This window comes from Camelina sativa, chromosome 17 (assembly GCF_030686135.1).
Source record: "Camelina sativa cultivar CO46 ecotype springtype chromosome 17, ASM3068613v1".
NCBI lineage: Eukaryota > Viridiplantae > Streptophyta > Magnoliopsida > Brassicales > Brassicaceae > Camelina > Camelina sativa.
The window spans coordinates 35,331,540-35,349,161 of record NC_141896.1 but is presented as its reverse complement, the minus strand read 5'-3'; the positions used below and the strand labels follow the sequence as shown (position 1 = coordinate 35,349,161).

General features: G+C 34.6%; 1 protein-coding gene and 2 pseudogenes across 3 annotated transcripts; 2 read left to right on the top strand and 1 right to left on the bottom strand.

The window, feature by feature from the left end:
* Positions 1 to 1,813: 1,813 nt before the first annotated feature.
* On the bottom strand, positions 1,814 to 4,922 carry LOC104758281 (uncharacterized). Of its 3 annotated transcripts, none has more exons than XM_087496332.1 (12): positions 4,806 to 4,922; positions 4,622 to 4,715; positions 4,414 to 4,541; positions 4,279 to 4,325; positions 4,033 to 4,200; positions 3,614 to 3,810; positions 3,462 to 3,524; positions 3,298 to 3,385; positions 2,681 to 2,829; positions 2,483 to 2,564; positions 2,319 to 2,391; positions 1,814 to 2,198 (listed from the first exon to the last, which is right to left on the bottom strand). In XM_087496332.1, exons 6-9 carry the CDS (start codon positions 3,722 to 3,724, stop codon positions 2,801 to 2,803), a joined length of 291 nt encoding a protein of 96 aa, XP_087352458.1. In that variant the 5' UTR covers positions 3,725 to 3,810; positions 4,033 to 4,200; positions 4,279 to 4,325; positions 4,414 to 4,541; positions 4,622 to 4,715; positions 4,806 to 4,922; the 3' UTR covers positions 1,814 to 2,198; positions 2,319 to 2,391; positions 2,483 to 2,564; positions 2,681 to 2,800. The 3 variants fall into 3 exon arrangements, with proteins under 3 accessions (XP_087352458.1, XP_087352459.1, XP_087352460.1); XM_087496333.1 differs by having other exon boundaries at positions 4,424 to 4,541; XM_087496334.1 differs by having other exon boundaries at positions 4,505 to 4,541.
* Positions 4,923 to 6,145: 1,223 nt separating this feature from the next.
* On the top strand, positions 6,146 to 7,698 carry LOC147924755 (pentatricopeptide repeat-containing protein At4g21705, mitochondrial-like; annotated as a pseudogene).
* A 446-nt stretch (positions 7,699 to 8,144) lies between these two features.
* On the top strand, positions 8,145 to 13,220 carry LOC147924754 (F-box/LRR-repeat protein At1g48400 pseudogene; annotated as a pseudogene).
* Positions 13,221 to 17,622: the final 4,402 nt, after the last annotated feature.

The window sequence follows — 17,622 nt, the reverse complement described above, 5'->3', positions numbered from 1 at the left end:
ACTCAGTCTTTGTCTTAAGACTTTGCTCTTTTGTCTTGTAATTTTACTAAGCCATAGGTTGTTTCCATCCAAAGCCGTGGGTACCAGAGCTATTTTGTGTTATTCAGTCTTTGTCTTAAGACTTTGCTCTATTGTCTTGTAGTTTTTCTAAGCCATAGGTTGTTTCCATCCAAAGCCGTGGGTACCAGAGCTCCTTTGTGTTATTTAGTCTTTGTCTTAAGACTTTGCTCTTTTGTCTTATAATTTTTCTAAGCCATAGGTTGTTTCCATCCAAAGCCGTGGGTACCAGGGCTATTTTGTGTTATTCAGTCTTTGTCTTAAGACTTTGCTCTATTGTCTTGTAGTTTTTCTAAGCCATAGGTTGTTTCCATCCAAAGCCGTGGGTACCAGAGCTCTTTTGTTTTATTCAGTCTTTGTCTTAAGACTTTGCTCTTTTGTCTTATAATTTCACTAAGCCCAAGGTTCTTTCCATCCAAAGCCGTGGGTACCAAACTCTTAGAGCTCTTTTGTGTTATTCAGTCTTTGTCTTAAGACTTTGCTCTTTTGTCTTATAATTTTTCTAAGCCAAAGGTTCCTTCCATCCAAAGCCGGGGGTACCAAAGCTCTTTTATTTGTCTTTGCCTTAAGACGTTGCTCTTTTGTCTTATAATTTTGAGCTTTTGTGTTATTTAGTCTTTGTACTACTTTTCTAAGCCAAAGGTTCTTTCCATCCAAAGCCGTGGGTACCAAACTCTTAGAGCTCTTTTGTGTTATTCAATCTTTGTCTTAAGACTTTGCTCTTTTGTCTTATAATTTTTCTAAGCCAAAGGTTCCTTCCATCCAAAGCCGTGGGTACCAAAGCTCTTTTATTTGTCTTTGCCTTAACTCTTTTGTCTTATAATTTTGAGCTTTTGTGTTATTTAGTCTTTGTACTTTGCTCTTTGTCTTGTAATTTTTCTAAGCCTAGGTTCTTTCCATCCAAAGCCGTGGGTACCAAACTCTTAGAGCTCTTTTGTGTTATACAGTCTTTGTCTTAAGACTTTGCTCTTTTGTCTTATAATTTTTCTAAGCCAAAGGTTCCTTCCATCCAAAGCCGTGGGTACCAAAGCTCTTTTATTTGTCTTTGCCTTAAGACTTTGCTCTTTTGTCTTATAATTTTGAGCTTTTGTGTTATTTAGTCTTTGTACATCATTCCCATTCCAACTCTTAGAGCTCCTCTTATGTCTTGTAATTTTTCTAAGCCATAGGTTATTTCCATCCAAAGCCGTGGGTACCAAACTCTTAGAGCTCTTTTCAGTCTTTGTCTTAAGACTTTTAACCCGTAGGTCATTCCCATTCCAACTCTTAGAGCTCCTCTTATGTCTTTTAATTTTTCTAAGCCATAGGTTATTTCCATCCAAAGCCGTGGGTACCAAACTCTTAGAGCTCTTTTCAGTCTTTGTCTTAAGACTTTTAACCCGTAGGTCATTCCCATTCCAACTCTTAGAGCTCCTCTTATTTCTTGTAATTTTTCTAAGCCATAGGTTATTTCCATCCAAAGCCGTGGGTACCAAACTCTTAGAGCTCTTTTCAGTGTTTGTCTTAAGACTTTTACCCGTAGGTAATTCCCATCGAAATATCTTTTCCAACTCCCAACATGCATGCACTACCCAGCCAGTTCAATTCACAGTTTGCAAGGGACAATGTCCCCAAAAAGAATCTGACAGAACACAATTAGACTAGTGTCTGCCAATGAATCTTCTTGGGTTTTGAAAGAAAAACAAAAACCAAACTGTTCACAATATATCCCAAGATTAAGAATCTGAAGGACGATTAAAAAGGTTTTGAAATCCTATTGAAACAAACATCTTGATTCCAAAATCCCAAAACGAATTGTCAATTGCAAAACAATCTCATCGAAAAGAACTTATCATACATGTTTGTTCTCTAGTTCGATTTCAATCCTCCAAAATTCAGAAAACAAAACCAACAAAAAAACCAAAAAAAACAACCAGATATTGAAATCATCTTGATTCCAGAATCCCAATAAAATTGTCAATTGCGAAACGATCTCATCTACGAGAGCTGTTCATACATATTTGTTCTCTCGTTCGATTTCAATCATCCACAACTCAGAAAACAAAACCAAAAAAAAAAAAAAAAAAAAAACAGAAAGTGAAATCGAGAACAGAGTTTTACATACCTCAACAATTGCTTCAAGCCGAGACAAGCTTCAACCCCTATAAACAAGAATAAACTATTAAGAATCTTAACCAATAGCTGAACAATAGCCGACTCTGTTGAGAAATCATCATCAGATGCAAGTGTTTCCGAAGCTACTCCAGAAACTAGCCCATTACCAAAAGTGTAGGACAAGAGTCTATCATTGTTGCTATCAGAAGAATGGAAGCCAATACTGAAAGCTCCACCAAACTACAAAGACAAACACAAATTTAGAAATCAGGAGTCCTGCACAAAGAACCCAAAAGCAAACAACGAAGATGAGGCAGATATACATTATTACCTCTCCTTTCCAGGAAATACTATATAAACATCCATCAGAGAGTCCCAAAAGCATAGTTTTGCTGTCCCTCACAAAATTGCTCCTACACAGAGTGAAAGAATTGGCCTCACATTTCCAGTCACAAAACATTACTGTGTCAACTCAACTCATACGGTAAATGCTGGGCACGGCAGAGACACGTACAGAAAAAGCACTTACACAGACAAGTCCTTCCCAGCAAAAGGGACCTGCTCACTTAGCAAAAGAGATATGGTTGCAAAACACAACTCCGACTGTTGTCTCTCTCCCGGTTTTACTCGTTTATCCGTAAATTTTATTTTATATATATGAAGAAAAAATGATTATGTCTGCAAAACAAAAACAAAAACAAAAATGAGATAGGCTTAAGAATGTCTGATATCATCAAGCTTCACGCCTATTGATTAAACGATCGAAATGAGATAAGGCTTAAGAATGTCTAATATCAAAGTAAATACAATGTGTGTTTCTTTTGTCATCCTTAAGATCCAAGAACTAGATTCTGTATCCCCAAATCAATAAATTCTCAGCTGAAAGAGGATTGAGTAGCAGAAACAATGGATTACTTAGGTCAAATCTTCTGGTTCAAAACTTAAACATGACATGATTCAAGATTTTGTTTTCCTATTATGACCAAAATAACTAAAATAAAATAGTAAAAGTACATGCGTAGTGTGGGGATGTATTTCTTATTTCTTCTAAAATTATGTTTATCTACACGAAAAGTGAAAACTCAGGCAGAAAATGTTAACGTGAAAAAAGCTTCAGAAATAAACAATATTATCAAGAGATGGAACCTCTATTGCTTTCTTCTCCGACGGTCGCTGACAGTTTATCCTCTAAAATCTGAAGCAAGTCATGGTACTGAGCGAAACCCAGGTGAGACTGAAACAACGAACAAGTTTTAAAGAGACATACAACTGGTGAGATGGAGAGTGATTGTTATGGAAACAAGAGTTACCTGTAATGTCATACTATATGCTTTCCACAACCGTAGATCATACCGGAAAATATCATAAAGAACCTGCGTTGTGACAATTAAAGAAACAATCTGGCTATGTCAATGTCATGCTTTAAAGTCGTGATAACGGTGGTAATCTAAAAGATTTATACCTCGGACCGTTGTAATAGAGTGGCAAGAACAACTATCCATTCTTTGAACTTGACAGAACACATCTGAGCCAATAGAAACTCTGCATCTAACCGGTTCTGTAGCTCACTCATCTGCAGCTGTGGACATTTAATTGTAGAATTTAAGGTAAGATAAAGTTACTCAGCAATGCTCTCGCTGATCCCACTCTTTCGTCAACCTGCAAATTACCCCCATCAGGTTTGAGTAGTCATTATAGCCAAGTGTAAACACAAGTTTCAACGTGTAGTAAAGAAACATATGCAAGCTGTGTTGGTAAGAAACACAACTACTTGCTCTTATTCAACAGACTTTCAGAAGAGTAAATATGTGACATTAACTGCCACAGAACTAGTTTATATCGACTCAAGGAGCAGACAATAAATGATTTTTACAGTCGTACCGTTGCTTCTGTAGCATCTTTTGACTTGTTCTCGCTGAGGTACCGCTCAAAAGCCCCGTCTACTTTAAGTACTTTTGCTGTGCAACCACGAGAAGCTTCTGAGCCTGTTAATTCCTCATCTAAAATAACCGCGTCGATTCTTTCATCTCCCTTTTTATCATCTGGAATCTGAGAAAAATATGAAAAAAGAAGTGTGAAGGCAAGAGTCATTTTGGAGCTAAACACTACTTGCGGTAGCTGAAGTACCTCAAACATGGCTTCAGTAAGAATGCTTTCAAGTAATCCTGGAAACCCTAAGAAACCAAAACAAGAACAAAATATTAAGAATCCTGGAAACCCTAAGAAACCAAAATCGCAAAAATATAAGGAACAAATCTTAACCAATTATCACCAGGACGAAGAAGAAAGAACTCAGTTGTACGCCGAATCAAACATCATCCAAATACGATAGTAATAACAAAGATTTACACACCTCGAAGAATGTTTCATGCGGAGACAATCTTCAAACCCTAAAAACAAAGAACAAACTATTAATAATCCTGGAAACCCTAAAAATCAAAATCGCAAAAAGATGAGGAACGAATCTAACCATTCACCAGGACAAAAAGAAGAAGGAACCCAGACGATTCAACCAGTTTAACGCCGAATCAAGCATCCTTCAAGTACCATCATAAACCCTAGATCTGTACCGATATAAGATCGATTACACGAAAGCTTATAGATCGATCCTTGAAACAACAATTCATAATCTGTAGAAGAAAAAAAAAACTTACTGATCTACAGAATAAATCTTCGATCGATCACGAGATTAGAAGAAGAAATCTAATTTGGGAGAAAAAAATTCTTTTTTTTTTTAACGAAGAACTGTGGAAATTATTATTGCATCCAACGCGTTTTGCAAACGGTTATATCTTTTTCAATGAGGAGTACGTTTAGCAAAATGACCAAATATCCTCTCAGTATTTACTTAAATTGCCACTCAATATTACATGAAGGAAAACCGTTTCTGCAAATTGACAAGGGCACAATCGTCCGAAATCAAAAGTTCGACGTTACCCGACCCGTTTAGTGCAGGATCCGCGTGTTTTTTAAAGAACCCGATCTCCTGCTTAAATGGATCAACTCTGTCGCAGAAAAAAACCAAAAAGAAGGGCCGATCAATTGCACATCAATTTCAAATAAAAATTCGGCCCAACACCGAAAAATCTTACAAAAATCAACCAAATTCTACAGAGTAGTAGTAGGTTAATTGGGCTTGAATAACTTACTACTTATAAATCTATATATATAAAGTTACATTTTTCTCTCTTCTCGTGAAGCCACCTCAGCATTCCTTCTCAAATATTTTGGGTTTTTCGGATTGGACTTGGCCCAAATTTTTGCAGAGAAAATTCAGGCCCACATGTTTTTCTATTCTATGGATTTAACCTATTTTTGCCTCTTCTCCGTACCGTCGACGACGCTCCATCTTCACCGGTTGCTCTTCTTCTTAACTCATGATCCATGGTGTTTCACCCTTTGATCTTCCATCTTCTCTAAATTAATGGACAGTCCACTACTTCTTCCTTAAATTGTCATAAATCCTTCTGTTATATAAACCAATCTCTTACAATGTTTTTGAGAAATGAAGTAGAAAAAAACCTCAAGAGCATGACCAAATCGTTTGTACTTCATCAACTTCTTAATCATTCCACGAAGGTCTTCTTTACTGGTGTAGTTCCCTTCTCCAAGCCATTCGTCAAGTACAGGAACAATTGAAATATTAAGATCTCCAAGAGGCGAGATCCTTTTGTAAAGATCAAACTTTCCCATAGAAGAAGATCCATATCCACGAGAAAGTATTCTCCTTTGTATACCCAACAGGAGATTGACTCCATTGTTAAGTTTGTTGCAGAACCACATAGGAAAGAAGAAGGAACAAGGTATTGTGAATCTTTATCAAAGGTTTTAGCTTTTAAGTTGCAATTGTCACTCATATCATAAGTCATAACCCTTCAAAAAACAATTAAAACATGTCGCTGCTAAGATTGAACTGCAGACCTTTATGTTTTATTTTCATTTTGTAAATAATTTTCCAAGCTTTCAGAGAGGTTTCGTCGTCTCTGTCGCCGGAATCAATGAATATACTGAGGCGATTACCGGCGAATTGGATAGCGAGCAGATACTACTACACCAACAGAGTTAAAAAGACGACACTTTACTCCAAAATCAGTCCTTTAGGAGACCCTAAATCAAGTGTATACCCAAAACTCTAAAATTGGGTTCAATGCGGCAAGAAGGTCTCTGTTGCTGAGCTTATTCGCATCGTTCACGCAAACGCTTCCTCCACGCTCTCGAGGTCAGTAATTTTATAGAAATCTAGCATCTTTCTCTCTTTTACCTGCCGAATTAAAATCTTAGGGGTTTAACTATATTATGCAGGTTTCGAAATGGATGAACGAGACTGGTGTATGTGTGTGTTCTTACCAACAGAACACGCGGTTCATCTTGATCTCATTGGTAGAGTTCATGGATTCGTTACCGCGGAAGAGTACTTCGAGAACCTCAACGAACAGTACAAGAACGATAAGACTTACGAAGCGCTTTTGAATTGTTACGTTAGGCAGCAGAACGTTGACAAGGCTCAGTTTCATTTTCAGAAGATGAAGGAGATGGGTTTCGCTTCTTCCTCTCTTATTTACAACTACATCATGTGTCTTGACACTAATCTCGGTCAGCACGAGAAAGTTCCCAGGGTTTTAGAGGAGATGAAGGAATATAATGTTGCTCGGGATAATTACAGTTTCAGGATATGTATTAATGCTTTTGGTTCCATGTCTGATCTCGTGAGGATTGGTGTGATCTTGCAAGATATGGAGAGAGAACCGGATGTGACAATCGACTGGAACACTATATCTTGCTGCCAAGTTCTATATCGATGGTGGTGATCGTGATAAGGCGATTGAGCTTCTGAGAATGTCGGAACATAGACTGGAGAATAAGGATGGTGAAGGTTACAATCATCTCATTACTCTATATACTAGGTTAGGAAACAAGTTAGAGGTATTAAGGCTATGGGGTTTGGTGAAAGAAGCTTGTAAGAGGAGAATAAATCAGGACTATCTAACTGTGTTGCTGTCGCTTGTGAAGATTGATGATCTTAAAGAAGCTGAGGAAGTACTAACGGAATGGGAATTATCCGGGAACTGTTACGATTTCCGAGTCCCTAACACTGTGATTCGTGGGTATACTGGGAAATGTATGGAGGAAAAGGCAGAAGCAATGCTTGAGGATCTAGCGAGGAGAGGGAAAGCTACTACACCTGATTCTTGGGGACTTGTGGCTATTGCTTATGCTGAAAAGGGTGTTTTAGATAATGCTTTTAAGTGTATGAAAACTGCCTTGGGTATAGAAGTGGGTAACAGGAAATGAAGACCTGGGTTGAAGCTGGTTACAAGTGTTTTGAGTTGGCTAGAGGACGAAGGAAGCTTGAGAGAAGTAGAAAGCTTTGTTGCATCTCTTAGGAATTGTATCGGTGTGAACAGACATATGTATCATGCTCATCTTAAGGCTGATATACGAGAAGGTGGAAGTAACATTGATATCTTGTTACAGCGCATGAAAGACGACAAAGTTGAAAGCGATGAAGAAACCACACTGATTCTTAGCACAAGAAGCTCATGCTGAAAATTTTTCTTTTTCTTGATGTATTACCAAATATTTCGTATGAGAAGTCTATGGCTAAAAGATATTTATAACAAATGTGATCACCAATTTTATTTGGTAGCTAAACTCCAATATAACCCAAGAAAAAAGATAGAAAAAGTATTAAACCTGAAACTGGAAACTAAACAATTTTATAAAAGTAAGCAAAGCAGCGTCTCTAAAAACAAATCCATAGCTTTTGGTAAGTTTTTCTTTTGTTTAGTTCTCAAAATTATGTTATCTTTCTGAATAACCCTCGGACTTTGCCTTTTGGTTCTGGAAAGGGGGTTCGTTTAAAGATTCGAACTTTGGGCTTTATTGTTTTGGATTCAGGTCGATAGGAGGAAAGTAGAGAACTTAGCGATCATCCAGTTTTAGTGGCGTGTAGGTTGTTAGGTTAGGTAGGTAGAGAAATAAAGCAAGCCCTAATAAAATTAATGGCGGGTAGAGATTTGATAAGCAATTTGCCAGATGAGATTCTTGGCAAATTCCTGTCTTTACTTCCGACAAAAGTGGCAGCTTCCACATCGGTTCTGTCCAAGAGGTGGAGCAAGGAGAATCTGCTGCTTCTTGTAGACACCCTTTGTTTTGATGACTCGGTGGTTGTGTATCCCAGCGAGGAAGAAGAAACTACTGGTCCACATCTCTTCTCTGATTTCGTAGATAAAACACTTGCTCTTCTGGTCACCAAAACCAATTCTCACATCAACAAGTTATCTCTGTCGTCTCTGTGTCGTCTGCGCCACAAAGAATACTATCATTGTCTCAACCGTTGGATATTGACTGCATTGGAACACCCTTATTTATTGGGACTACACTTGTACGCACCTCACACTCTTTTTTCCGGTATTTGTATCGAAACCAAGTTGTTCATGAGTAACACACTCGTGAAGCTCACGTTATCTGGTGCATATGATCTTGAGGCCGAGCGTGTGTTTCTCCCAGCCCTCAAATCACTTTCTCTCTTATCAACTTCGATTGGTCATGACTACTACTCTCTCCTCATCCATGGCTGCCCTGTGCTCGAAGAATTATACATACGTGATGGTGATTGTCCCGACTCTTCTGCTGGTTGCGGTACGGACGTGGAGAGTGCATCCATCAAGCGACTTGTGATTTTTTCCATTCTTCCCTATGACCAACCGGCTCACCGCCGAATCGTTTTTTTCGAAGCACCAAGCCTTGTGTACCTTGACTATTCTAGCTATGTCTCCAACCAGTATGAGGTTGCTCCCTAAGAAACCAAGATACTTTTTCAATTTCAAAATCTTTGATTTGTTTTCCGAAAGATAATTAATACCTAATCGAATCAAGCAAAGCAATCCGTTGATGCTGGATCAAGAGAGAAATCAGTTGGATTTAAGATAGAGGTCAGTTTGTCCGATTTATATTCTCTGTAATTAGCTTTAGTTAGATTATTACCCATGTAATAAAATTAGAAATTGTTTAAATTTGTTCAGTAGAAATCGTGGCTACAATCTAATAGTTATTATTTAAAATTTTCAATACAAAATTTGTCAGTTCCCTAATTTAAAGGATTATGAACCGTAGTGAAATTAATAATTCAATCACGATAGTTTGATAAATTTGTAATTCTCTTATTGTATAATCACGCTATATACACAAATTTAGCTTCACAACTCCGTCTCTTTGGTTCACAACTTATATGTTTCTTCTTGACATGTATATATCTGTAGGACATAATATGTTTGTTTGGTGCTTTGAATGATAGCGTGGATATATGCAACCTCCTCTTATAAAAAACATAAGTTGTAATCTATATATGATCAAATTTCTTTATTGTTTATAGTTAATTCGGTTATGTTCTTGCTTGAGTTCATAAATATTTGTATTTAGATCATAGTTGTTAAACAAAATTAACTTTAAAGAGAATAAATCATAAATCCAGAAATCACTTCAAATATAAGCAAATATCTCTTGAAACAGAAACATAAAAATGCAAACTAAAGTTTTTAAATAAAACTTAAACTTTCAAATCGGAGAGCACCACATGTGTCTTATTGAAAATTTAAAACCAATCTTTCTTCAATCATTTTCATCATCTTCAGAACCTTGGGTTTACTCAAGCCTGCATAATAGTTTTGTACAAAGTTAATCAATTGTTCTTTCATTATTTATGTCATATAGTAGAAATGAAAGTATATGTATTACCTCTTCTTAAAATCTTCGACCTCTGCAATTGGTGGTTTAAAATAAATCTTTGAAACCCCTGGTGTAGAATACAATTTCATTCTTTTACCTAAAAATACAAGAAGTATATAAGTTTAAACGATTACAGTAGTATTATAAGAATTAGGTTGATTTACTATTAAATATACCTCTAAATACTAATGTACAATATCATTAGCAGTTGTATTATAAACATTCGGCTGGTTTATCATTTAATATAGACCTAAATACTAATGTAGCATAACATTAATCATAAAGTTTTATTATATTACCACCACTTTGGTATTTGACATGCCAAAATTGGAGGACTGCAACAACATGATAATATCCTGTGCTCCACCAATTATTGGTATGTCAAGTCCACTATAGTTTACACCAAAACATGCCTTAGTATGAAATTAATTTAAGCACATCAACAAATTCATATGCGCAAAATCAATGAGAAAGTTAACAAACCTCAAATCTCTTAGAGAAAACTGTAAGATCCTAATCATCTCATGTGGCATCTCGGCATTTGGATCATGTAGATTAAAGAGAGGTTTCACATTCATGACTTCACCCATTATGTCTTTTAAAAAAACCAAATATTTGTATAAAATTATTGATTACAGAAAGAAAAAATATATATAAAAATGTACAAATAGGATTATATATTAAAAAACATATCTAATGGGAGATTTCTCACAGCATGATATCCTTCGAAAACTCTATCAAACCTTTCGAGATCAAAAAAGTGATTGTTGGAAATCACTGCTGAGTTCTCAACGGTGGTTTCATTGATGAACATGATCCTGTAATCACAATCAGTGTGCTTAAGCTGTCGGTCATTGTAACAGACATAAAAAGTTGAAAATATTTTCCAATCATTTTCTTCTATTTGATGATCAAATGTTTCAAACAAATCTTCAGTAATCGTTGTTTCAATCTTGTCACCCTATATCAAATGAACAAAAAACAATTACTTAAACATATATTGCTAATTGTTAAACTAATCTAAATGATATTAACAGGTAAATATCTATATAATTACAAATGCATCACACATAATTAGTTGAATTGTAGCATCGTCCTGAGTAACTTTCCTCCACTTCCTTAACACCTTCACTTGAATCTTCCAGCCAGATCTCCATGAATGTAGATCTTTAACTCTATCATATTCACCCATTTTTCGTGAAAAATTTTATAAATATTTTCGGAAAAAAAATCTGAAGAAGATATCTTCACAAATGACATGTATTGCTTTCTTTTATAGGCAAAAACCAGATACTAAGCGTTATAACGTTTTGTTACTAATAAATACAAAAGTGAGAAAACGTTAAAATTTAAAATGACAAAACCAACTTTTACTGTTGAAAAATGGCATGCATAAGTTTAGTCAATGCATTCACTTTAAACTAACAAAATCAGTAGACGTTATAATAAAAAAGGAAAAAACCATTTGAAACAGTTATAAAAAATGGCATGCATAGGTTCAGTAACTGCAATTATATTTAAAACTTATGTATTTCTCTCTTTCATTTTAGTTTGCAACTATTTGACAGATATATATATAGATTTAAATTAATTTAATCTACCATTATATATATATTTTTTTCAATTTTCATCATAATGCATGATGTGCTAATGTGTGAAAGAAAAGATAAAAAGAAGAGAGAAAACGATTCTCCTGAGTTTTAGAGATTTCTAGCCTTTTCTTGAAAAATATGAAAAACCAAAAAAACACACAAAATGATCTCAATTTTTTTTAGGAAAAACAGCATACTAAATTATACTTACTGCAAAACCTATTTGTATATAAAATATCCAACAAAACAACATAAGCAACCAAAATCAAATACAACAACAAACGTAACCAAAAAAAAATACACAACAAAATTCAGAATACACCTTAATCTAACTACCGCGCGTAGCGCGGATCAATTGCTAGTTAAACCATATAAACGGGGTACAGCTAAAATCGAAAAGATTAAAGGACCATGTATATGAGAGACGTATATACTATATACCAAGAGGTATACTTTTTAATTCATTGAGATACTTACCTGCTATTGCATGGTATCATGAACGATGATGACTACGGAGGCTGGAGAATCCGGTACACCTTGATTGATGGAGACGTGTGTGTTTTTTATCTGTCTCACTTTGAGAAAATTGCAGAAGTTTTATGCGGATATATCACACGACCTACTAAAACTAATATTATCAAGTTAGTTCATTTAGTCAAAAAATATTACTTAGTTAGAGTATTTCATCCACAGTGGCGGAGCCAGAAAATGTATCCACGAGGGTCATAATTTTTTTTAAACAAAAATACTTAAATTTAACTAATTTTTGTAGACTAACGATAGTGTTCTATTAACCGATAGAGTTCAGAAACAGAGCAAACAAAAACAGAGCAAATTAAGCAAGACCAACACGAAACAAAAACACAAATATGCTTAAATAAAAAAAACGATAGTGTTCAGGTGTTAAATAAAAAAAACTAACGATAGTGTATAAAAAACAAATTAGATGTTAAATATTTAGGTTAATTTATAGAAATATGCTTAACAATATAATATATTTACAAAAAGCCTTATTGAATTTAATATTGTTTATAAAGTTTAATGTAACTTATAATTTCACATGGGTCAATAATCTTGTTAGACTAATTTTCACATGGGTCAATTGTCTTATTAGGTAAGGGTTAATTTTTTTTTTACAGCAAAATTCAATTATTTTTTATTTTTCACCAGGGTCAATTGACTCCGCCACTGTTCATCCATTAGATTCCTATTGAGTTTCTTAAAAAAAATTACTAATATTTTAACACAACTGACATGTATAACTAAATTTTAATTTAAAGTATAAAATTGAACCAAGCGATGAATTAAGATGTACACATGAAAAGAATTATAGAGGTGCTCTTAGAAGTATAGTTCTGTGCTTAATGATGATATACGTACAAATGGTCTTGTCAATCCCTCGTAACTGTTAATTAATAGCTAACTATTTTTAAAGAAAAAACATCCATTATAAATACTGTATTTTTTTTTTTGTCAAACACTTGATTTCATTCATTTCTAAACGAAATACAAGGAAAAGGATTCAAGAATCCAAATTTTAAACCATACAACAAAAGAGGCATTCCCCAATGCCAAAGTAAAATAAAATAGATCAACAAAGAGTCCAAGAGAGCTTTAGAGCAAAAGCTAGATAGCAGGTTGCCCCATGTGAGATCAAGGTTTGTTGAGAGGTCTTCCATGAGTAGCTCAAAGGTAGACAAACTTGTCATAGTCAAATCTAGACTTAATGACGTTGAAAAGGTGTTCTAGCGAACGGTTGGTAGACTATGGTTTTGTAGTCAGGACAATGTTGCTTTACCAAACAAAGCATAAGGATTGGATCATATCGATGATTCGCACTAAACATTAGATGGTCTTGGATCCGAGTGGTAGGAGTGGGACGAAAAGGATGCTTTAAATCATCAGGTGACCAGCTTAAGTGATACTCGTCAATGAGCATAAAATCAGAGCCAAGTTTATCACTAGTGCTAGAACAGACCGAGATACATGAACTAGGGAACCATATTGAATTTTCCTCAAACCACAAGCCCCTAAAAACATCTAAAGCCAGGTTCTGTATAGGATGTATGAGTAGCCAAAGCAGAGCTGGTGTTACCTTTCGCCGATGGAGTCTTCGACCATCAGTTATCGGGAAACATATCAGTTCAAGACAATGGCGATTCATATGCGGTGAGGAGTTGGGCTGAGAGATGCTACTGATGTCCGTTTGAGAAGATTTGATGACCTCAGGATTTTTTTACCTTAATGGGCCTAAGCTGAAAACTAGGTCCACTAGGGATAACCCTAGTTTCAGCAGGAAGCGCCGCACAGGATATCGAGGAGGGTCGCCGTCCGAGAGCTGCAGCGAGGTCTGCGGTGCAGGAGACTTCTCCGGTGAGTGAGAGAGCAGCGGCATCGTGTGATATCCGTGGTAAAAGTCGCCATTGGTAGTTAGGTCCACTGGGGAAAATCCTAACTTTGAACCCGATTGCCAAGATGAAACATAGATGTGGCGGCTTCCCGAGACTAATGGAGGGTTTTGTGCTGCAAAGCGCAACTCCGGTGATTGAAAGATCGGCGGGAACAGCCGGTGACCTCGGTTTGGGTCGGCGATAGAACCTAGGTCCACTGGGGAGAATCCTAGTTCCGTTTGAAATAACCACGGTGAGGAGAGAGTACGGTTGGTGTCCGAGCTTTGTGAAGAGGTTCTCTCCGGTGAGTAGCAGATCGGCGGACACAGACAGTTTTCGCTGGTGTGATTAGAGATAGGTTTTGTTAGGGTTTGGGAAGGGTTAAAAAAGATAACAAATTGGGGAAAAAATTTAAACAGAGCTACACTAGAGAAAGCAGAGAAAAACTGGGGGAGAGATTGATCGATTTTGTCCCGACGCCGGCGGCCGAAGGCCTCACCGGCGCCGGGTAGCTTGGTTGCGGAGAGTGTCTTGATAACCGTGTCTGAGAGAAAAAATTTTTTTAACTATTGCTGTGTCCATTATAAATACTGTATATGAATTAGAATTTGGCTGGTGACGTTGTGACAATACATACACAAGGAAATTATAAGCTACTAGAATTTGTACCCGCGCAAGCGCAGGATTTTAATTTAAATCTTTTTATATTAATATAATTTTTTGAGCTCGAATAAATCAATCAAAGTTTTGAGGGTAAATCTTTTTTAATATATGTCATGTGGTAATATTAGGAAAAATAAACGACATTGATGACTACTTCAAAATCTTTTATCATCAAGAGAGTTTTGTTTCTTATTCAGATATTTCATTAAAAACATTTTTTAAAGGCTTTGATGTTGATCGATTGTTGATCTAATTATATATATTATTTATGATTAGATGTTGATACTAATATAACATTATTCTGTATAAATTTGAATATACCGAATCTCATGAATATTGCTTAAAGGTAAAATATAATATTATATCGTTATAACATCTTTACCGAGCTTGCTTTACCCATTGAAATAATTGCAACGTACCATACACGACCAATTCATGAAAGTGTATATCTTATCCCACTTTCCATTATTATATGGCCAAACTGATAAACCCGACTTGGAATCTAATAATCTATTTAATAATGTATGTCATTTATTTTTCTACAAACTCATTCGTTTCACACAATTAATGAGATGTCAGAGATTTTAATTTAGTCATGTGTGATTGTGTATTCCCTATTATCTTTTCAAGTTTTACTAATTCATTTTCAAACATTTTAAATTTTAATTCTTTCGTCATTATTGATGATGCACTCTTTTTGACATCTACTTTTTTCCACCTTCTATTGGATCACACATAACTATTAGACTGTAAAATGATTTTCAAGATATATTATAACTATTTTCTCTTTAATTATTATCTTTCAATACTTAAATTTGGATTAGAAGCATTTGATTCAATTAACAAAACATCAAAAAATTTTCCTTTTTGATCATGTTATAAAATAATCTTTCACTTTTAATTTTTTTTTCCTGTTTAAAATATTAAAAATACAATTACTGAATTTTTTTATTCTTCCATAATTTTAAATTTTACTTCCATTCTACAACTCAATAATACACAATTACATAATTTTTTTTATTCTATCATAAATTTAGAATTTACTTCCATTCTTAAACTCAATAATACATTTATAATTTTAATTATGATCAGTTTAATAGACAATTTTAATTATATTATTACCACTAATAAAAAATTATAGTATTGTTTTCTTATTTTAACATTTTATTTATTTTACTAATTATATTTTTATTCAAACTTTCTATTAGTTATAATTAACATAAATATGGGCTAAATGAATATTTTAAATTTCTTTTAAAGTAAAAAAAATTGCTTAGGTGATATATAATTACAAGATCAATGGGGATTCTAATCATAGTTCTTGTCTTCTTGCTAAGAAAATATTTTATTTGTCTCTTATAATTATGTGTCTTAACCATATGATGCACATATATGTAAAAGAACTAAGCATAAATGATACATGAAAAGTTAGGTACGAATAGGTAATAATATTATTTCAAATTCAGTGTTTAACTTTATATATATCGGGTAGATGCTCTATTCTTTTCTTTCGTTTTTTATTTTTTATGGTTGAATAATAAAATAGAATTTCATTCACACTGCTGAACTTTGGATGAAATATTATCAGGTTGAATCCACATGATTTAAAAGTAGGGCTGGGCCTACAGATTTTAGATGAAATAATGATGGGTGTACAGACTTTGGATTAAATCTAGTGAATCAGTTTATCATTTGTATAATTGTTTAAAACCTTTATTAAAATTTGTAAGACCCACAAAAATTAAAGAATATATGACTGACGTGGCAGCACCAGGAATGAGTAAAGTGAACTTTATATATATATATATATATATATATATATATATATATATATATGACCTCGTTATCAACAGCAAATTTTGAAACTGGATTATTATATCCAAAAAATGCATGTAGAGAGAAACAACGGTATAATGTAGAAAAATCAACACACTACTGTTTGTAAGATTAGAGTGCATATATAACAAGAGGATTTTTGGCAGGTCACCAACAAATTTATTTTACAAGTATAAATAAATTAAAATAGTATTATCTTCTAATTACATTTTGTGAATGTTCGCCCTAAAATAAAATTCAATATGGTGACACTCATTAGTAGAGACCAAGTCGGTCCAACTCTAGCTATACCTTCCACACTGCTTCCTCCCAGCAACAAATGGAGGTATCATCGTCATTTTGACCTGTGTTAATGTGACATTATAAATAACAAGGATCCATGCAGAAACAATTAGCCTAATTACAAAACACATACTCCATCTGTTCTAGTTTAACTGTCGTTTAAGGTTTTTGCACACAAATTAAGGAAACTATTAAATTTTATGTTTTGTCCTTCATTAATATATTTTATAATTTTTTCATTGGTTGAAACTTTAAAACAACAGGGATAAGATTGGAATATTCATCAAACACCTGCATTGAAAATCTAAAACGACAACTAATATAAAACAAAAATTAAATCCTAGAACGACAACTAAATTAGAATGGAGGGAGTAGTTTTTTCTTCTCTTTCTTCCATACAAAACAAATATTAAATGGATACTTCAGCTTCAAACTCTTCTGGTCTCAGGAGCAAGTCAAGTCCCGGGTCGTTGTTTAGCAACATGTATCTCCTCACGACACTCCAAGCCCTTGTGGCCATTTCCCTCTTGATGATGATACTCAAGAAAATAAAGTCATTTCCCTTCTCGAAACAAGAAGTTGCATCCTCTCCCACCAGGACCCACGGGTTTGCCAATTATAGGAATGATCCCGGCGATGCTCAAAAACCGTCCAGTTTTCCGGTTTGTATGGAATTGATTGCACATTTCTATTTTGTTTACAATTCAACTTTTCTGGGCCAATAATCGATAAACTGAAATATCAATTTGAAAAAATTATCGCAACTACCTCCACCACAAGTTTTTTTGAATCAGTGCTAGTCTCAACTCTCAACAATATAATAAGTTTTTCAGAGAAAATACTATGAAAAAAAGGGAAAATAGCATGTTTGGAAGAAATAATCGTAACTACCACCTCCACCACACATTTTTGTTTTTAATTATATCTATCAAAGGTTTGTACCTACACTTTTATTCTCTTATCATCAAAACTAAAATTTT